Raw genomic sequence first — 21,965 nt, forward strand, 5'->3', positions numbered from 1 at the left:
CGAAACACATACAGGTACAGACAAACCAGCCGAATTCCAGCAGCTGCGCCTTTAAGGGGCAGTGGAATCCGCCTCTGCCAAATAAGGGCATGTTTACTTTTTCTCGGCCGAGTTTATTTCTTCCTGGTTTTCGCAACGTCGAACAGAGGGGCAGACCCTCCCCTTTAACGCGCTCTCACACATACATTGCTCGATTTCGGGTGTCAGGCTGGCAGAGGGGGTGCCGCGACGGGGACGGTAGAGGGTTGAGAGGGGAGGCGGGGGATCACAGATCCCGGGGAGCCGGTGCACTGGGGAACGCGACGGCGGAGTCTCTTTCGCGGCGTCTCAGGCTCCGTCTGCACTTCCTTAATTTGCAGCTGGAGGGAGGGTTTCGTGCGCCTCGGAGCGACCGAGTCCTGCGCAAGCTGCCCACGGAGGCGACCTGAGCCCTGCGCTCGCGGCGAGTGGGACCGTGGGTGGCCGGTCGTGTGCTCGGTCCCCGGACCCGCAGGCTGCGTGTGCGGGTGTTGGTCCAGACGCGCCGCGCCGCGCCGTGCTGCGGTTTTCCTAGTGCCAGAGGAGTTTTGAAACTGCAAGTTTACTGAAGGCTGCTGGGACTCCGAAACACGGTGACCGGCGGTGCGCTCTAGGTACGCCTGGAGGTAGTCTCTCCGGTGTGTTGATGTGTTCTGCGTGTCGCTGTGTCAGTCGGTTCATCTGTGTGTCAGCCGGTTTTATCTTTGTGCCAGTCAGTTTATCTGTGTGTCCGTCAGGGAGTGTGTCGGTCAGTTTATCTGTGTGTCCGTCAGGAAGTGTGCCAGTGAGCTTATCTGTGTGTCCGTGTGATACTGAGTGTGTTAATCAGTGTGTCACTCAGTCAGTGTGACAGTTTATCTGTGTGTCAGTGTGATACTGAGTGTCACTCAGTCAGTGTGACAGTTTATCTGTGTGTCCGTGTGACACTCAAGTGTGTCAGTCAGTCAGTGTGACAGTTTATCTGTGTGTCAGTGTGATACTGAGTGTCAGGCAGTCAGTGTGGCAGTTTATCTGTGTGTCTGTGTGACACTCAAGTGTGTCATTCAGTCAGTGTGGCAGTGTGACAGTCAGAGTATCAGTGTATCACTTTATCATTGTTACAGTGTGTCGATCATGCAGTTTGTAAACTTATCGGTTAGTCAGTGTGCCAGGGTATTGGTCAGTGTGACAGGATATTGGTTAGCATTTTGGTCGGTCAATGTGCCTGATGTCAGTCGGTGTGCCAGGGTATCAGTCAGTGTGCCAGGGTGTGAGTCAGCATGTCGATCCGTCAGTGTGCTGGGGTATCAGTCAGTGTGCCAGGGCATCAGTCAGCATGTCAGTCCGTCAGTGTGCAGGGGTATCAGTCAGTGTGTCAGGGTGTGAGTCGGCATGTCAGTCCGTCAGTGTGCTGGGGTATCAGTCAGTGTGTCAGTCAGTGTGCCAGGCTATTGGTCAGCGTGTCAGTTGGTCAGTGTACCACGGTATCACTCATTGTGACAGGATATCAGTCAGTGTGTCAGTCAGTGTGCCAGTCTGTTGGCAGCATGTTGGTCAGGATGCCAGAGTATTGGTCAGTGTATTGGTCGGTCAGTGTGCCAGGCTGCCAGTCAGTGTGTCAGGGTGCCTGAGTAGTGGTCAGTGTGTTGGTCGGTCAGTGTGCCAGGCTGTTGGTCAGTGTGTCAGGGTCAGGGTGCCAGAGTATTAGTCAGTGTGTTGGTTGGTCAGTGTGTCAGGGTCAGGGTCCCAGAGTATTGGTAAGTGTGTTGGTCGGTCACTGTGCCAGACTGTTGGTCAGTGTGTCAGGGTGCCAGAGTATTGGTCAGTGTGTTGGTCGGTCAGTGTGCCAGGCTGTCAGTCAGAGTGTCAGGGTGCCAGAGTATTGGTCAGTGTGTTGGTCGGTCAGTGTGCCAGGCTGTCAATCAGAATGTCAGGGTGCCAGAGTATTGGTCAGTGTGTCAGGGTCAGGGTGCCAGAGTATTGGTTAGTGTGTTGGTCGGTCAGTGTTCCAGGCTGTCGGTCAGTGTGTCAGGGTCAGGGTGCCAGAGTATTGGTCAGTGTGTTGGTCGGTCAGTGTTCCATGCTATCGGTCTCTGTGTGAGGGTCAGGGTGCCAGTTGTGTAGCTCAGTGAATCTGAGAGCAGGCAGGGTTGGTATCACAGCGTCATGCCCAGGTTCCTGTTTGTGAGAGACTGTGTAAACTGACATTGTGAATGATGGGGTGTCAAGTGTAGATTGTGAGGCTGTGAATGATGGGGGTGTTGGTGTAGATTGTGACATTGTGAATGACGGTGTGTTGGTGTGAGTTGATGGGCTGTCAGTGTAGATTATGATGTTGTGAATGACGGGGTGTTGGTGTGAGTTGATGGGCTGTCAGTGTAGATTGTGACGCTGTGAATGACGGGGTGTTGGTGTAGATTGTGACGCTGTGAATGACGGGGTGTTGCTGTGAGTTGATGGGCTGTCAGTGTAGATTGTGACGTTGTGAATGACGGGGTGTTGGTGTGAGTTGATGGGCTGTCAGTGTAGATTGTGATGTTGTGAATGACGGGGTGTTGGTGTGGGTTGATGGGCTGTCAGTGTAGATTGTGATGTTGTGAATGACGGGGTGTTGGTGTGAGTTGTGAGGCTGTGAATGATGGGGTGTTGGTATAGATTGTGACGTTGTGAATGACGGGGTGTTGGTGTGAGTTGATGGGCTGTCAGTGTAGATTGTGATGTTGTGAATGACGGGGGTGTTGGTGTGAGTTGATGGGCTGTCAGTGTAGATTGTGACGTTGTGATTGATGGGCTGTCAGTGTAGATTGTGACGTTGTGAATGACGGGCTGTCAGTGTAGATTGTGACGCTGTGAATGACGGGGTGTTGGTGTAGATTGTGACGCTGTGAATGACAGGGTGTTGCTGTGAGTTGATGGGCTGTCAGTGTAGATTGTGATGTTGTGAATGACGGGGGTGTTGGTGTGAGTTGATGGGCTGTCAGTGTAGCTTGCGATGTGAATGACGGGGTGTTGGTGTGAGTTGATGGGCTGTCAGTGTAGATTGTGATGTTGCGAATGACGGGGTGTTGGTGTGGGTTGATGGGCTGTCAGTGTAGATTGCGATGTTGCGAATGACGGGGTGTTGGTGTGAGTTGATGGGCTGTCAGTGTAGCTTGCGATGTTGTGAATGACGGGGTGTTGGTGTGAGTTGATGGGCTGTCAGTGTAGATTGCGATGTTGTGAATGACGGGGTGTTGGTGTGAGTTGATGGGCTGTCAGTGTAGATTGTGATGTTGTGAATGACGGGGTGTTGGTGTGGGTTGATGGGCTGTCAGTGTAGATTGCGATGTTGTGAATGACGGGGTGTTGGTGTGGGTTGATGGGCTGTCAGTGTAGATTGCGATGTTGTGAATGACGGGGTGTTGGTGTGGGTTGATGGGCTGTCAGTGTAGATTGCGATGTTGCGAATGACGGGGTGTTGGTGTTGGTTGATGGGCTGTCAGTGTAGATTGTGATGTTGTGAATGACGGGGTGTTGGTGTGGGTTGATGGGCTGTCAGTGTAGATTGCGATGTTGTGAATGACGGGGTGTTGGTGTGGGTTGATGGGCTGTCAGTGTAGATTGCGATGTTGCGAATGACGGGGTGTTGGTGTTGGTTGATGGGCTGTCAGTGTAGATTGTGATGTTGCGAATGACGGGGTGTTGGTGTGGGTTGATGGGCTGTCAGTGTAGATTGCGATGTTGTGAATGACGGGGTGTTGGTGTGGGTTGATGGGCTGTCAGTGTAGATTGCGATGTTGCGAATGACGGGGTGTTGGTGTGGGTTGATGGGCTGTCAGTGTAGATTGCGATGTTGTGAATGACGGGGTGTTGGTGTGGGTTGATGGGCTGTCAGTGTAGATTGCGATGTTGTGAATGACGGGGTGTTGGTGTGGGTTGATGGGCTGTCAGTGTAGATTGCGATGTTGTGAATGACGGGGTGTTGGTGTGGGTTGATGGGCTGTCAGTGTAGATTGCGATGTTGTGAATGACGGGGTGTTGGTGTGGGTTGATGGGCTGTCAGTGTAGATTGTGATGTTGTGAATGACGGGGTGTTGGTGTGGGTTGATGGGCTGTCAGTGTAGATTGTGATGTTGTGAATGACGGGGTGTTGGTGTGGGTTGATGGGCTGTCAGTGTAGATTGTGATGTTGTGAATGACGGGGTGTTGGTGTGGGTTGATGGGCTGTCAGTGTAGATTGCGATGTTGTGAATGACGGGGTGTTGGTGTTGGTTGATGGGCTGTCAGTGTAGATTGCGATGTTGTGAATGACGGGGTGTTGGTGTGGGTTGATGGGCTGTCAGTGTAGATTGCGATGTTGTGAATGACGGGGTGTTGGTGTGGGTTGATGGGCTGTCAGTGTAGATTGCGATGTTGTGAATGACGGGGTGTTGGTGTGGGTTCATGGGCTGTCAGTGTAGATTGTGATGTTGTGAATGACGGGGTGTTGGTGTTGGTTGATGGGCTGTCAGTGTAGCTTGCGATGTTGTGAATGACGGGGTGTTGGTGTGGGTTGATGGGCTGTCAGTGTAGATTGCGATGTTGTGAATGACGGGGTGTTGCTGTGAGTTGATGGGCTGTCAGTGTAGATTGTGATGTTGTGAATGACGGGGTGTTGGTGTTGGTTGATGGGCTGTCAGTGTAGCTTGCGATGTTGTGAATGACGGGGTGTTGGTGTGGGTTGATGGGCTGTCAGTGTAGATTGCGATGTTGTGAATGACGGGGTGTTGCTGTGAGTTGATGGGCTGTCAGTGTAGATTGTGATGTTGTGAATGACGGGGTGTTGCTGTGAGTTGTGATGCTGTGAATGATTTGCATTGGCAGCGCTGTCTCTGCGGGATGGCTCTGCTGACCTTGCACAGGTCTCCATCAGCAAACACAGCCAGCGGCCCCACTGCCAAGGTCAGTGACTCCTCCTCCTCAGTCTTCCTCCCTCCCTCCCCTCCTCCAGCATCTTCTGCTTCTACCAGTTCCTCTTTCCCCTCTCCTCTTCCTCTTCCTCGTCTTGGGCGGGGACTGTGCTGACCTCCCTGAGTCTTGCTGCTCCTATGAGCTGCTGCGCCTGACAGCATCTCTTCTGCAAGTGTTTGCAACATTAACCACAGGCAGCAGCACTCAGAGCACTACGGTAGTTGCATAAGCACATGTTGCATTAGCTCTAGTAGTTGTGGTGAGTTACACTGGTAATAGTAGCAGAAGTGCTAATTGCACTGGTGGCAGTGGTACATCTGCTTTATTAATTTCTCTTTCAGTGCAGTGTTAATGTACTGTAGTGTCCAGTCAGTGTGTCTGGACTGTATTAACCCCTCTCTCTCAGTGCAGTGTTAATGTCCTGTAGTGTCCAGTCAGTGTGTCTGGACTGTATTAACCCCTCTCTCTCAGTGCAGTGTTAATGTCCTGTAGTGTCCAGTCAGTGTGTCTGGACTGTATTAACCCCTCTCTCTCAGTGCAGTGTTAATGTACTGTAGTGTCCAGTCAGTGTGTCTGTAGTGTATTAACCCCTCTCTCTCAGTGCAGTGTTAATGTACTGTACTTTATCTGTCTTTCTCCTGTTCCTCAGTAGTGGTGCTCTGTATCTCTTCTGTCTCCTCCTGTGTGTCTGTGCCTCCAGGATGCTGCAGTATTAAGGTGTCTCAGCAGGCTCTCTCCCAGTCTGCTGTGTCTCAACATGTCAGTCGTGTTTCAGGTAGCGTGCTGGTGTCAGGTTTCCCTCAGTCATTAACCCTTCTCTGCCTCACAGGGCAGGAGACCGGCCCGGCCCGGTTCAGCTCTGCCTCTCTCGGTTCTGATCAGTGCTGTCGATTTCTTGTAGGGCGAGCGGATTCCCCGACGAGGTAGACTCCAGAAGAGGTAACAGCTGCTCTTTCTCGGTCAGATCGTCTTCGGCGTTACAAGAGTAGAGAGGCGCGTGCCTGACCGTGGGGAGGGGGTTGTGCAGACCCGGCCCTGTAGTGGACGGTCCACTCCACTGCCTCACTGTGTGAGGGAGCAGCAGGGCATCAGTCTGTTGTAGCTGGACGGTCCAGCCACTGACCCCCTGCTGCTCACACCTACTGTGCTCTCAGTGACCGATCGGTATGAGAATCATATTTTACACAGCGCCTTTCACCCCAGAACTCTTCACACACTGGGCGGACACACCTCCTCCCCACTGAGATGAAGCCCCACCTGGGAGACACAGCCCCCTCCTGCACCAGCAGCCCCACCTGGGAGACACACAGCCCCCTCCTGCACCAGCAGCCCCACCTGGGAGACACACAGCCCCCTCCTGCACCAGCAGCCCCACCTGGGAGACACACAGCCCCCTCCTGCCCCATCGGCCCCACCTGGGAGACACACAGCCCCCTCCTGCACCAGCAGCTCCACCTGGGAGACACACAGCCGCCTCCTGCACCAGCAGCTCCACCTGGGAGACACACAGCCCCCTCCTGCACCAGTGGCCCCACCTGGGAGACACACAGCCCCCTCCTGCACCAGCAGCCCCACCTGGGAGACACACAGCCCCCTCCTGCACCAGCAGCCCCACCTGGGAGACACACAGCCCCCTCCTGCACCAGCAGCTCCACTGCACACAGATCAGGGGGAGGAGAGAGAAACTGCTGCACTAAGTGGAATAAGGGGGAACTTCAGGGACGACAGATTGGGTGTGACTGACCCAGGAGACTGGGGATACATTACTCCACAAGTTAGCTGTGGCGGATATCGTTGATCAGGGTGGTCATGTAAGCGAGCTGTTGTAGTTTTGTTTCCGTGTCACGGATCGATGGACTTTGTTCTTTCAGGGAGAGCTTTGCTCTGGTTAAGGGGGCGGTCCTTCTCCTTGATGAAGGGGAGGAGCCAGATGATGAAATCACCCATTTATCCAGGCCCTGCCCCACAGGCGGGCGCTCTGGCGCTCAGCAGCGACACCTGGAGGCCATGATTGCGCTACTGCGGCCAGAGGACAAACTGAAACTGGTGAGACTCTGACTCACTCACGCAGTTTATTTCACCCCTCTGTCTCATACTCATGATAGGCTGCAACTTCCTGAGAGCATATTGAAGCTGATCTTTTTACTCTCCTGCTGCCGTGTTAATGTCCTGTAGTGTCCAGTCAGTGTGTCTGGACTGTATTAACCCCTCTCTCTCAGTGCAGTGTTAATGTCCTGTAGTGTCCAGTCAGTGTGTCTGGACTGTATTAACCTCTCTCTTTCTCTCTCAGGCTGTACAGTTGGAGTCAGTCAGTGCAGTCCGTGTAAGGTATCTCTTGGTTGTTTCCACTCTCTCCCGAAAATGTGAGAACCTCCTTTTGGGAATGGACTTCCTCAAGACTGATAGGTACCAACATTACTGTTTTGTGTCAGTGCTGTCCTACACACTTCTCTGTATGTTGTCCTAAGTTTGTCTCTGTGTCTTTGTGCTCTCCTGTATGTGTGTCTCTGTCCCTCTTTGCTGTCCTGTGTGTCTGTGTGTCTGTGTGTCTGTGTGTCTGTGTGTCTGTGTGTCTGTGTGTCTGTGTGTCTGTGTGTCTGTGTGTGTGACAGCAGTGTCTTTCTCCCTCAGTGATGACTGCACTATTGGTCTTGTCCTGCCGATCTGGAGCGACACGCAGGTGTATCTGGATGGAGACGGGTAAGATGGCTCTTGTCCCACGGGGACATTATTCTAACCAAATACTCAGTGTAATTTAAATTCTCCTGGCAGTTTATCTGATAACTTTAATGAATAGTGACGTCTTCTGGGCCTATTCAAAATAGTCTGTCCCAGAGCAAACATACCTTTCTGTTAAAACTGGAGAATTCTATCAGACTCTCATTGCACAGCAGTCTGATCTACTGCAGTTTTTACAACATTGTCAATCCGATTCCCAGTGCACAGCAGTCCGATCCAGTCCAGGATTTACAGCACTGTCAATCCGATTCCCAGTGCACAGCAGTCTGATCCAGTCCAGGATTTACAGCACTGCCAATCTGATTCCCAGTGCACAGCAGTCCGATCCAGTCCAGGATTTACAGCACTGTCAATCCGATTCCCAGTGCACAGCAGTCTGATCCAGTCCAGGATTTACAGCATTGTCAATTCGATTCCCAGTGCACAGCACTGCAGTCCAGTCCAGGTTTTACAGTGTTGTTGGCCACACTCCCAGTGCACAGCATTGCAGTCCAGTCCAGGTTTTACAGTGTTGTTGGCCACACTCCCAGTGTACAGCATTGCAATCCAGTCCAGGTTTTACATTCACTGGCACAGGTTTCAGTAGCAGAGTCAGCACCGTGTGTGTGTTGAAGAAAGTGCATGCTGGAGAGTCGCTCAGGTTTCAGATTGGAATTTCAGATCAGGTATTTCTGCGTAAACTGAAACAACATCAACAAGAACAGTGAAGGACAACAACTTCCTTTCCTCTCTCTTCGACTCTCTCAGCGGCTTCAGTGTGGTGTCAGCAGAAGAGACCAGGATATTCAAACCTGTGTCAATACAGACCATGTGGTGAGTTCATGTGTCTGTCTCTCAGTCGATACTGTCCATACTGTCTGTCTGTCTCTCAGTCTCTCAGTCGATACTGTCCATACTGTCTGTCCATTCTCTCAGTCACTCTGTCCATTCTCTCAGTCTCTCAGTCCATATTGTCTCTCAGTTGATACTGTCCATACTGTCTGTGTGTTTCTCAGTCTCTCTGTCCATATTGTCTGTCTGTTTTTCAGTGTCTCTGTCCATACTGTCTCTCTCAGTCCATACTGTCTGTCTCTGTCCATACTCTCTCTCTCAGTCTCTCTGTCCATACTGTCTCTCAGTCCATACTGTCTCTGTCGATACTGTCTGTCTCTCTGTCCATACTGTCTCTCTCAGTCTCTCAGTCCACACTGTCTCTCAGTCTCTCTACCTCTCAGTCCATACTGTCTGTCTATTTATCTGTCCAGTCTGAGCGTCTGTGTTTGTCTGTACCTTGAGTCTGCTTGTCTGTGCTGTATGGCTCTGTGTGTCTGTCTCTCTGTGTCTGTGTCTCTGTATCACTGCTGGACAGCCTGAGCTCTGCCTCTGTTCCTGTGCAGTGTCGGTCTCTCTCCTTCAGTCTCCTCCTCACTCCCGTTGTCTGTCGCAGGTCCGTCCTCCAGGCTCTGCACCGCTGCTGTGAGAGTGCAGTGAGCGGCTCTGTCATTCCGGGCTCCGGGCTGGACTGGGCCCAGCACTACAGGATGCGGCTCGGCTCGGACAGGCACTGCATCCACGAGTGGAACGCCATGACCGATCTGGAGTCTGTGCGCCGGGACTACTGCCGAGAGGGAGACAGGTCAGTGGGGGCAGACAGGTCAAGAATGGGTACAAATACATCGATTACCATGCTCCGTCCGTGAAACACTGCTACTCTAAGGTTCTAGTTTAATAATAATAAGTACTAGCATAATGATAAATAATCCTAACATTATATAGCGCTTTTCCGGACACTCCACTCAAAGCTCTTTACAGGTAATGGAGATCCCCTCCACCACCACCAGTGTGCAGCCCCACCTGGATGATGCACCAGTACGCTCACCACACACCAGCTCTCAGTGGGGAGGAGAGCAGAGTAATGAAGTGATGGGGATTATTAGGAGAACATGATTGGTAAAGGCCAGGGGGAAATATGACCAGGAGCCCGGGGTTACACCCCTATTCTTTTCGAGAAACGCCCTGGGATTTTTAATGACCACAGAGAATCTGGACCTCAGTTTTACGTCTCATCCGAAGGACGGCGCCTATTTACAGTTTAGTGTCCCTGTCACCATACTTGAGCATTAGGACCCACACAGACCACAGGGTGAGCGCCCCCTACTGGCCCCACTAACACCTCTTCCAGCAGCATCCTTAGTACTCCCAGGAGTCTCTATCCAGGTACTGACCAGGCTCCCTCCTGCTGAGCTCCAGTGGACTGCCAGCTGGGGGCTGCAGGGTGATATGGCTTCTGGTGATAATGGTGTAGTGTCCAGTCAGTGTGTCTGGACTGTATTAACCCCTCTCTCTCAGTGCAGTGTTAATGTACTGTAGTGTCCAGTCAGTGTGTCTGGACTGTATTAACCCCTCTCTCTCAGTGCAGTGTTAATGTACTGTAGTGTCCAGTCACTGTGTCTGTACTGTATTAACCCCTCTCTCTCAGTGCAGTGTTAATGTACTGTAGTGTCCAGTCAGTGTGTCTGGACTGTATTAACCCCTCTCTCTCAGTGCAGTGTTAATGTACTGGAGTGTCCAGTCACTGTGTCTGTACTGTATTAACCCCTCTCTCTCAGTGCAGTGTTAATGTACTGTAGTGTCCAGTCAGTGTGTCTGTACTGTATTAACCCCTCTCTCTCAGTGCAGTGTTAATGTACTGTAGTGTCCAGTCAGTGTGTCTGGACTGTATTAACCCCTCTCTCTCAGTGCAGTGTTAATGTACTGTAGTGTCCAGTCAGTGTGTCTGGACTGTATTAACCCCTCTCTCTCAGTGCAGTGTTAATGTACTGGAGTGTCCAGTCAGTGTGTCTGGACTGTATTAACCCCTCTCTCTCAGTGCAGTGTTAATGTACTGCAGTGTCCAGTCAGTGTCTGTACTGCTGGTAGAGAATGCTTATATTCTAGACAGATGATGCAATCTATGTCTGTACTGTATACATGATGGTGTTGTATTCTAGAGCAATGATGGAGAGGAGGATTAAGTCTCAGCTCAGAGAGATCATGTGGAAAGAGGACCTGGAGAACATCACGTCCAAACAGGTCTGTCAGAGATTCACCTGCCTCTGGAGTGTCTCTCTGTCAGAGACTCACCTGCCTCTGCTGGAGTGTCTGTCTCTCTGTCTGTGACTCACCTGCCTCTGATTTAGATTTAGATAAAAATTCAAAAGTGGTCAAACACCTGACAGATGACATTTAATACAGACAAGTGTAAATTCAATTTAAAATACTTTATTCATCCCCAGGGGGGGCAATTTAAGATGTACTTGCAGGCTGAAAGGACTGTATAACTTATCAACTTGTCCCTTTCCTTTTAAACTTGATGAATATCAGATTGATTCTCAAGGGAAGTATAATTATTGCCATCGCTCTTGTAATTGTTACTATAGTGATCAACTAGTACCTGTGTGTGATGATGGCAGGAGCTCGTTAGTTTTCTGAACTACAATTCCCATAATGCATAACAGCGCCTCAGACACTGGTGTCCACTCCGTGAGCACCCCAGTGTCTCCTGGGAGTTGTATTTGTGTATGTTCGGACTGGCTGCTGTGCCTTTGTGATGGAGGGTGTGCGCTCTCTCACCCGGTTGTTGTGATTGTGATCGCAGGTGCGCTGTGCCCTGGAGCAGTGCCTTGGTGTGGACATGAAGGACTACAAGGAGTTCATCGATAATGAGATGATGGTCACCATGGCTCAGATGGAAAAGCCTTCCAGGATCTTCGACTATCTGTACCTGGTGAGAATCACAGGGCCTCAGGGGCATCTCTCATCCTCACCCTGGGGCGTCTCCCTCATCCTCACACTGGGGCGTCTCTTATCCTCACACTGAGGTGTCTCTTATCCTCACCCTGGGACATCTCTCTCATCCTCACACTGGGGCTGTCAGGGGCGTCTCTTATCCTCACCCTGGGGCGTCTCTCTTATCCTCACCCTGGGGTGTCTCCCTTATCCTCACACTGGGGCTGTCAGGGGCGTCTCCCTTATCCTCACCCTGGGGCGTCTCCCTTATCCTCACACTGAGGCGTCTCTCTCATCCTCACACTGGGGGGTCTCTCTCATCCTCACACTGGGGCGTCTCTCTCATCCTCACACTGGGGCTGTCAGGGGCGTCTCTTATCACCCTGGGGCGTCTCTCTCATCCTCACCCTGGGGCTGTCAGGGGCATCTCTTATCCTCACACTGGGACGTCTCTCTCATCCTCACACTGGGGCTGTCAGGGGCATCTCTTATCCTCACACTGGGGTGTCTCTCTCATCCTCACACTGGGGCGTCTCTTATCCTCACCCTGGGGCGTCTACCTCATCCTCACACTGGGGCTGTCAGGGGCGTCTCGTATTTGTCACTTGTGCACTGTAAGCTTGCAAGCCGTCACACACTCACTCTGGGGTTTAAGAGAGGAAAGAGGGTGTGTTTCTGTAAAAGTCTTATTTTAACATCGTTTTATTGTTACAGGGGTCAGAATGGAATGCGGCCAATTTTGAAGAGCTACAGAAAAACGGGTAAAGATCAGTCAAAGCCCGACACTTCACACACCACCGTGCAGCTCTGGAATGATGGACATTGACAGTGTGTTAGTAACAGTGTGCATTGTGCATTGATAGTTGTGTACTGTGTGTTGACAGTGTGGGATACATACTGAACGTAACAAGAGAAATAGACAACTTCTTTCCAGAGACATTCACCTACCTCAACATCCGAGTGTATGATGTAGAGACCACCGACCTCCTGTCTCACTGGAACAACACCTACCAGTTCATCCACAGAGCTAGGTAGAGTACTGACATGTATTCTAATGTACTGTAGTATTAACTCCTCTCTCTCTCAGTGCAGTGTTAATGTACTGTAGTTTCCGGTCAGTGTGTCTGGACTGTATTAACCCCTCTCTCTCAGTGCAGTGTTAATGTACTGGAGTGTCCAGTCAGTGTGTCTATACTGTATTAACCCCTCTCTCTCAGTGCAGTGTTAATGTACTGTAGTGTCCAGTCAGTGTGTCTGGACTGTATTAACCCCTCTCTCTCAGTGCAGTGTTAATGTCCTGTAGTGTCCAGTCAGTGTGTCTGTACTGTATTAACCCCTCTCTCTCAGTGCAGTGTTAATGTACTGGAGTGTCCAGTCTGTGTGTCTGGACTGTATTAACCCCTCTCTCTCAGTGCAGTGTTAATGTCCTGTAGTGTCCAGTCAGTGTGTCTGGACTGTATTAACCCCTCTCTCTCAGTGCAGTGTTAATGTACTGGAGTGTCCAGTCAGTGTGTCTGGACTGTATTAACCCCTCTCTCTCAGTGCAGTGTTATATACCGATCTCTCTATCAGGGTCGCGGGCAGCAGGGTTCTGGTTCACTGTAAGATGGGGGTGAGCCGTTCAGCTTCCACAGTGGTGGCATTTGTGATGAAGGAGTATGGCTGGTCACTCGAGGACACTCTGGGCCACATCCGAGAGAGGAGACCCATCGTCCAGCCCAACGCAGGCTTCCTCAAGCAGTTGGCCACCTACAGTGGGATTCTGCAGGCCAGGTGAGCTGTGTTGTAGCATGACTTTCTGCTTCGTTAGATACTCTCTTTTAAAATGTCTCGGATATTTAAAGAATCTGCTGTGCAATATCTTGAGTCACTGTTTACTTGTGTGCTAAGTATCGTGTTTGTATACTGTATCATCAGATGCACAGCCCTGGAAGTACAGATGTAGCCATTCAAAATGCGCGGTAAAAGCCTGTACCGTTAGTTTCGGGCCACAGTCGGCCGCGGTACGTGATTCGCTGGCCAAAGATGATCCCCAGGTGGCACTTCTGGAGCATTAGTTGTTAGTGAAACGATTGCTTCATTTAATCTCTCTACTGTGCATGATTAAATTCACTTAATATGGAATTTTACAACTAAAGGGAAATTTTGGTAGCTGGGCATAAAAACAACAGGAGCACAACGTCTCTGAACGTCATATCGTCATGTACGATATTAATGTAGGAATATAAAGATATGATGCCTGCTGAACTGTATGGCCTCACACTGCGGCCTGTCCCAGTTTCCTGTCTGTGATTCTGCACTGTGTCAATGCCTCTGTTGCCCCGTTTCTCCCCTCAGCAAGCAGCGCCACAGCGCCCTCTGGAGGAGGAAGTCTCGGGAGATGAGAGGGCTCCCCCTGCAGGGCGGGGAAGGCAGCGACTCCGAGAGCGAAGAGGAGGGCGAGGTGGAGAAGGACAGAGAGAGTGAGGGGGAGGGGGAGTTGGAGGAGGAGAAGGGCCCGGAGAACGAGGGAGATGGTGAGGTAAGGGCAGCCTGATCGCCGTGTGGCTCGTCTGCGTGTCCTTGAGTTGAGACGAGGGGGGGTCTCGTGACAACCCCGAATCCGCCTACCCTTTCCTCAACCCCAGTGTGTAACTCTCGGTAACCATTCTGGGGCATTTTTTTTAATTTCTTATTTCAAATTGCCCTCATCCATTTTGCCTCCATGCGGCCGTCCCATCATGCCCTCCGACACCCATCCGCGCGGAAGCGCGACACCGAGGGGGTGCGGTTCGATCACGGCCTGCTTATTCGCCTGGACTTGACCGGGTTTGTGACCACTCTGTCTCCGGCCGCGAGGTCAGACGAAGTGGGAACAGGGCGAGAAATGTCACGTCATGCCATGTGCTCATGGGATAATGGGACTTGTGGGTGTTAACGAGTCCCCCATTGAGACAGTAATGAACAGACAAGCTGTGATGAGGGCCACTATTGCTGGCGACTGGTGGTGTTATAAGATTGGCGTTTGCCGTCTAGAAGGTATTGTTATATACAGAGCCCATATACAGCTAAACTTTTACAACGCTAAAGTACCAGAGGAGCCGCAGTTTCCCACAATCCCCTGTGTTTTATATTACCCAACCTTGGGGCCTTTAGAGAACATTTGGCTGGAGTATTGCTATCCCAGGATCCTCGATCTCTGCAACATTTGTTCGCTCAGTGTGAAATACAGCGCTGTATTTCAGAGTTCTTCCACATTTGTGAACGGAAAGATTTAATAATAATTAATTACTTACACTTATATAGCGCTTTTATGGACACTCCACTCAAAGCGCTGTACATGTAATGGGGATCCCCTCCACCACCACCAATGTGCAGCCCCCACCTGGATGATGCGATGGCAGCCATAGTGCGCCAGAACGCTCACCACACATCAGCTATGAGGGGGGAGGAGAGCAGAGTGATGAAGCCAATTCGTAGATGGGGATTATTAGGAAGCCATGATTGGTAAGGGCCCATGGGAAATTTGGCCTGGGGTTACACCCCTACTCTTTTCGAGCACACAGGAGAGCTCTGTGTGTCCCTGTCCTCAGTTCCTCCAGCCTGACGGACCAGAGGAAAGGAGCTCTGTGTGTCCCTGTCCTCAGTTCCTCCAGCCTGACGGACCAGAGGACAGGAGCTCTGTGTGTCCCTGTCCTCAGTTCCTCCAGCCTGACGGACCAGAGGACAGGAGCTCTGTGTGTCCCTGTCCTCAGTTCCTCCAGCCTGACAGACCAGAGGACAGGAGCTCTGTGTGTCCCTGTCCTCAGTTCCTCCAGCAGGACGGACCAGAGGACAGGAGCTCTGTGTGTCCCTGTCCTCAGTTCCTCCAGCCTGACGGACCAGAGGACAGGAGCTCTGTGTGTCCCTGTCCTCAGTTCCTCCAGCCTGACGGACCAGAGGACAGGAGCTCTGTGTGTCATATTGTGTGACGATGAGGTAGCAGTAGGCATAGGGCTACGGGGTTTGGCTCAGGCATCACTGGGTGAAATGTCTATCAACTCCTCTCTCTTCCTTTCACTCTCCTCCCTGTCTCTGTCATGATGCACTCAGGGATCGAGCCTGTTCTGTCTTGTGGCCTCTGTTCCAGGTGTTCACTGACATCGCCAGTCAGAGCGAATCACCTCAGGGCTCCAGCGATCCTGTCTCAGGGGACACTGGTGGACCCTACAACTACCTCTCTCCCAATATCACTGTGGAGGAGCCTGAGATACAGGGAAGAGAGGTGAGTGTGTCTGGACTGTATTAACCCCTCTCTCTCAGTGCAGTGTTAATGTCCTGTAGTGTCCAGTCAGTGTGTCTGGACTGTATTAACCCCTCTCTCTCAGTGCAGTGTTAATGTCCTGTAGTGTCCAGTCAGTGTGTCTGGACTGTATTAACCCCTCTTTCTCAGTGCAGTGTTAATGTACTGTAGTTTCCAGTCAGTGTGTCTGGACTGTATTAACCCCTCTCTCTCAGAGCAGTGTTAATGTACTGTAGTGTCCAGTCAGTGTGTCTGGACTGTATTAACCCCTCTCTCTCAGTGCAGTGTTAATGTACTGTAGTGTCCAGTCAGTGTGTCTGTACTGTATTAACCCCTCTCTCTCAGTGCAGTGTTAATGTACTGTAGTGTCCAGTCAGTGTGCCTGGACTGTATTAACCTCTCTCTCTCAGTGCAGTGTTAATGTCCTGTAGTGTCCAGTCAGTGTGTCTGGACTGTATTAACCCCTCTCTCTCAGTGCAGTGTTAATGTACTGTAGTGTCCAGTCAGTGTGTCTGGACTGTATTAACCCCTCTCTTTCAGTCTGCAGTGCCGAGTCCGACTGTGCCGAGCCCTAGTCGCAGTGGGAGAATGAACCTGCTCTCCCTCATGCAGTCCATCAGTGTGCTGGATGAAGAGCAAGAGGAGAAAGAAGAGACAGAGAACAGAGAGGTCAGTGGACTCCATTTCCTGTCTGCTTGTATGCCTGCCTGTGTCTGTTTCCTATTGTGTTTGTCTGTTTTCTCTGGCAGTGGGTGTGTCTTTCTGGCAGTGGGTGTGTCTTTGTTTCTGACAGTGGGTGTGTCTTTCTGGCAGTGGGTGTGTCTTTGTTTCTGGCAGTGGGTGTGTCTTTGTTTCTAGAAGTGGGTGCGCCATATCAAACTCTCAGTTCTTGTCGTCTGTGTGTTTTGGCAGTCTGTTTAACTGTGTATAGTATTTAAAGTCAAGCTTATCGATCCTAGAACCAGTGCAAGTGGCTTAACCGGGGTCATCAGAACATTGTGTTGCAGTTCATTGATTCAAAATTTCCATCTGGATTATTGTTAACTTTGTCAGTCTAAATACATTTTGGTTTTGACATTCTTTTCTCAAGTTCAGTGTGTCCCGGGTTGTGTGTGATAATGTCTCTACAGATAGCTCTCCATCAGCGCCGGTCTCCAGCGGCGAGGAGGCGGTCCCAGGCAGACACTGCGAGGAGGCGGGTCTTGGTACAGCAGAGACATGTGGACGTGTCACCCGAGCCCCGCAGCCAGTTGGAGCACAGCACAGCAGGGGAGGGGCAAAGAGGAGAGGAGCCGCATTTCTCAACCTTGAATACTGAAGAGACAGAGGGAGACGCAGAAAGAGAGACGGGGGCAGGGCCAGAGAGCAAGAGTGGGGCAGGGACAGAGCGTGAGACAAGGGGAGAGGCAGAGGGGTGGTCAGAGAGTGAGACAAGAGGAGAGGCAGTGGGCAGGACAGAGGGTGAGACAGGTGGAGGTACTGCAGAGGAGGAACAGAGGGACAGAGAGTGAAAGGAGAGGTGGAGGGGCTGAGGGGGGGGACATATAGAGAGGGAGAGGGGCAGGGGGAGGGGCTGAGGGAGAGAGAGAGGCAGGGATAAGGGTTGAGAGAGAGGGGGAGGGGCTGGGGGAGAGATGAGATGGGGGAGGGGCTGAGGGAAAATGGGAGGGGCTGATGGAGGGAGAGGGAGGAGCTGATGAGGATAGGGGAGGGGCTGGGGGAGGAGCTGAGGGAGAGATGAAAGGATTGAGAGAGGGGGGGCTGGGGGCAGAGGGAGGGGCTGAGGGAGGGGGGGGGGCTGGGGGAGGAGCTGAGGGGGCAGGGGGAGGAGCTGAGGGAGAGAGGGGGAGGGGGAGGGAAAGGCGGAGAGGAAGGAGAGTAGATAGATGTAGGGAGGAAGAGAGGAATGGGAACTGGAGTGGAAGAGAGGAGACAGGAGAGGGGGTGGAAGGAAGGGAGACTAAGGTCCTGAGTAATGGCCCAAGAGCTCCCTCTCTCAAGTGTGAGTGCTTATGTACAGTCAGTGTTCACTCTCTAATGAGAATACTATGCAATGTTCACTTTTTTAAATTTTAAAGTATTTTTTAATTCTACTTTGGTATTTGGGAGAATACTTTATTTCATTTTGGAGGTGATGGAGTTGAGATCGTCTTCTTTTCCAGTTATTATTACTGTATAACTGTGGCCTTTGACTCCTGTGTCTGTCCTCACTGGCCAGTGAGTTTAAGTGTTTAATCCAGACACTGGGACTGTGCTCGTATCTGAATCGGTTTACTCCTGACACTGGGACTGTTCACACCTGTATTAATGTATTCAGTGTTTTTTGGACATTGACCATCATATGACAGTAACTAATCAGCCTTTCTCTGATAAAGCACTGGACAGTGACTGACCGGCCTGTGTCTGATACAGCACTGGACAGTGACTGTCTATATCCTGTCACTGATACAGCACTGGACAGTGACTGAGCGGCCTGCCTGCGATACAGCACTGGACAGTGACTGTCTATATCCTGTCACTGATACAGCACTGGACAGTGACTGTCTATATCCTGTCACTGATACAGCACTGGACAGTGACTGAGCGGCCTGCCTGCGATACAGCACTGGACAGTGACTGAGCGGCCTGCCTGCGATACAGCACTGGACAGTGACTGAGTGGCCTGCCTGCGATACAGCACTGGACAGTGACTGGGCGGCCTGTCTGCGATACAGCACTGGACAGTGACTGGGCGGCCTGCCTGCGATACAGCACTGGACAGTGACTGAGTGGCCTGCCTGCGATACAGCACTGGACAGTGACTGGGCGGCCTGCCTGCGATACAGCACTGGACAGTGACTGGGCGGCCTGCCTGCGATACAGCACTGGACAGTGACTGGGCGGCCTGCCTGCGATACAGCACGGGGCGCAGAGCTGAAGGGCCCTGTCTATACTGCACTGTATTGTTCCACATGCTGTATTAATGCTTTTTCAATGAAGATATTGTATGCTGTATGTACACTCTGTTTATAACTGTGAAATTATAAAGTTACTTTTTAAAATCTTATTGTTGGACAGTTTTCAAGAGCTTGCTGGTAGGTTATATAGTGTCTTTCACCCGTCCCTGTCAGAGCAGTCTGTGCAGATTTGTTGTAGTCTGGTCATGATTGTTGGGTTATTCTAAAGGGCTGGTACAAGCAGGTCTGTACTGCGGATTCGAGTGACTGAGCGATTGGTACCACACACGACAGGCAGAAAACACTCTGCATCCGCACACTCTTATTTCTCTCTTTTTTTCTCTGAAACTCTTGTTTCCCTGACTCTTATTTCTCTAACACTTATATCTCTGACTCGCGTGTTTCTCTGACATTCCCAGGTGATCACAGGCATCTGGAGCAGCAGATACTTCTGGAGGGTTTCAGCGTCTAGATGTTGTTTACTGGGGGTTTGTGCATCTTGTAAGATTGTGTCGTGGGTGTGTACCCCTGTGTTATCGCACGTGCAGAGGGGGCTGGGAGCACACTCCCAAGAACAGCAGTGCCCAACGGAGGGCGCTATATTGGACCAGTGAGAGCAGCGGTTTGGGTCCCTTCTCTGAGGCAGTGGGTCGATCCCCCTCCCCTTCTCTTCTGGTTTGCAGTGGACCTCTCGAGACCCCCCCACTGAGGACAGTGGATCACTAGATGGTCAATAACGTTTTCAGTCCTTCTTGAGGACTTTGCATTAAGAGGGACTTCAGCATTAAGAAATGCACCTTCTTAAATTGTTAAGCTTAGTCGATCAGCAGCGAAACACCAACCAGAGGGAAAAACAGAAACTAAAGAAGGTGCGTTTAAAACTGAGATCGGGAGACACCTCTTTACACAAAGGGTGGTGGGAGTGTGGAACAAACTGCCCAGCCACGTGGTTGATGCCGATACCCTGGCTTCTTTCAAGACACGGCTGGATGAGATCCTAGGATCGGTTAGCTGCAAACTACTGATCAGGACAGATGGGTTGCCCGTGAACTCCTCGTGTCTGGGACCCGTCTCATGGTCTTACTGCACCCTGTAAAGGTTAAACACAAGCTACAGAGCCGATCAGCCCTGTTGTTGAACTATCTCAGTCAGCTGAGTCTCCTTGCTGCATTGAACTTTCTGGTTTAATAATAATAATTAATGATTATAATTCCTTACACTTATATAGCGCTTTTCTGGACACTCCACTCAAAGCACTTGACAGGTAATGGGGATCCCCTCCACCACCACCAATGTGCAGCATCCACCTGGATGATGCGACGGCAGCCACAGTGCGCCAGAACGCTCACCACACACCAGCTCTCAGTGGGGAGGAGAGCAGAGTGATGAAGCCAGTTCATAGATGGGGATTATTAGGAGGCCATGATTGGTAAGGGCCAATGGGAAATTTGGCCAGGACGCCAGGGTTACACCCCTACTCTTTTCGAGAGACGCCCTGGGATTTTTAATGACCAGAGAGAGTCTGGACCTCAGTTTAACTCTCATCCGAAGGACGGCACCTGTTTACGGTGCAGTATCCCCATCACTACACTGGGACATTAGGACCCACATGGACCTCAGGGTGAGCAACCCCTGCTGGCCTCACTAACACCTCTTCCAGCAGCAACCTTAGTTTTTCCCAGGAGTCTCCCATCCAGGTACTGACCAGGCTCACACCTGCTGAGCTCCAGTGGGCTGCCAGTTGTGAGTTGCAGGGTGATATGGCTGCTGACTGTTGGTTTCTATCTTCTCCATCAACTTGTGCCTCCCCCCAGTCACAGGGCCCCAGTCCCGGGCCTGTTGAGAGGAGACAGGGTGCGCCCTGCACCCCGCTATGGGCTGGGGGTAACGTGCTCGGTCTGGGCCAGGCTGGGCCAAGCGCACCTCCTGTATGTTTTCAGCACTTTGGGTACAGCTGGACCTTCCTGTGCTGTTTTTTATTTTTAAGCTGCATCCTCTGCAGCCATTCCTGCTCTATTGGCCAGTGTCTGTACAGTGTAGTGTGGTATAGTATCGTTCCTCACTGCGATGACGTCGGGCACAAGGTTCAGTGGTCAAAGGGGGGTGGTGTAGCACACATCAATGGCCACTAGGGGACAGGCTCTACCTATATACAAAGCTTTCAAACACATTCAGCCCACCCAACGCCTGTGTGGTTGCTAGAAGGTAATCTGATCATCTCATCCAGCTGTTTCTTGAAAGAAACTAGGGTATCAGCTTCAGCAACTGGGCAGCTTGCTCCACACTCCTACCACCCTCTGTGTAAAGATGTGCCTTCTAGTCACACAACAGAACAGGGGACAATGAGAGAGAGGAGAGAAAAAGGAACAGGAACTAATGTAAGAGCCTTAACTTTTACCAAGAGAGCTTACACACAGTGTGCTTCTGGGTTTAAGCTAGTCAACGCCCAGTTGGTCAAACTGGCAGTGTCCTGTACCTGTTCATCATGGGGATACAGGCTCACTACAGACGCACCTGCACACAACAGGTAACTCACCGCCTTCACTGCAAAATAATTGTTCACGGACAGGAATTCGAACCCATTACACTGAGCACACAAAACCACATCCGAAGCTTGTGTGGTTTAATTAAAAATAAGAGGGCAAACTGCACAATTTGAAATTTTGTATTTTTAAAAAATTCGTATTATCAGACCATTTCTAAATGAGGGAGGTGGCTGGAGGGGGATCTCTACGGTCCGCGGGCGGTGACAAGTTAGACTGTACACCGCGGGTAAAAATGAAATGACGTTAACTCACTTCAATTATACACACGTTCATATATCCATTTGCACCCCGCAAGCTCCTGACAAGCAACACTTGAGGTTCCGCTAGCATACCCGCAAAACACAACCATATTTTACTTCTAAATCAGTTAGTGTTGTTCATAAAGAAATCAGACGCACCCTGAAGGATAAGATTAGTTTTTTTGTTTGTTTATTTGTACCTATCCGTGTGGAACAGAGCGCTCCGCCTGTCTTCATTCTTCCCGTGTAGTTGTTTATCTGTAAGCGTCTTTGTTCATCGCTGTGCGTCCTGGCCAGTCTGGCTTCCGGGTATGGTGGCCTCAGGGGTCCAAACCTCTTCCGGGATAGGATATACCTTTATTGCGATTGACTGGTTCCACACGTTTAATTTTTTACTGTGGATTTTAAATACAAATTTTGGGGAAAATGGTAGGAGAATTATGCTTATTTAGAACTATGTCGATTAATTAATAATAATAATAACTTACACTTATAAAGCGCTTTACAGGTAATGGGGACTCCCCTCCACCACCACCAATGTCTAAATGTCTAAATACTGAATACAACAATG

At 51.0% G+C, this 21,965-nt stretch overlaps 1 protein-coding gene across 1 annotated transcript; it reads left to right on the plus strand.

Moving 5' to 3' along the window:
* Window positions 1-156: 156 nt before the first annotated feature.
* Window positions 157-17,217, plus strand: LOC148832585 (protein phosphatase Slingshot homolog 3). The gene is made up of 17 exons (XM_088919680.1): window positions 157-632; window positions 4,840-4,917; window positions 5,828-5,865; window positions 6,798-6,972; window positions 7,217-7,332; window positions 7,558-7,626; window positions 8,413-8,478; window positions 9,092-9,280; window positions 10,635-10,716; window positions 11,282-11,410; window positions 12,127-12,173; window positions 12,297-12,443; window positions 12,985-13,185; window positions 13,750-13,933; window positions 15,521-15,655; window positions 16,214-16,342; window positions 16,804-17,217. The coding sequence occupies exons 2-17, from the start codon at window positions 4,855-4,857 to the stop codon at window positions 17,182-17,184; spliced, it is 2,151 nt and encodes a 716-aa protein (XP_088775806.1). The 5' UTR covers window positions 157-632; window positions 4,840-4,854; the 3' UTR covers window positions 17,185-17,217.
* The last annotated feature ends 4,748 nt before the right edge of the window (window positions 17,218-21,965 follow it).

This window comes from Atractosteus spatula, chromosome 6 (genome assembly GCF_055471065.1).
Source record: "Atractosteus spatula isolate fAtrSpa1 chromosome 6, fAtrSpa1.hap1, whole genome shotgun sequence".
Lineage (NCBI taxonomy): Eukaryota > Metazoa > Chordata > Actinopteri > Semionotiformes > Lepisosteidae > Atractosteus > Atractosteus spatula.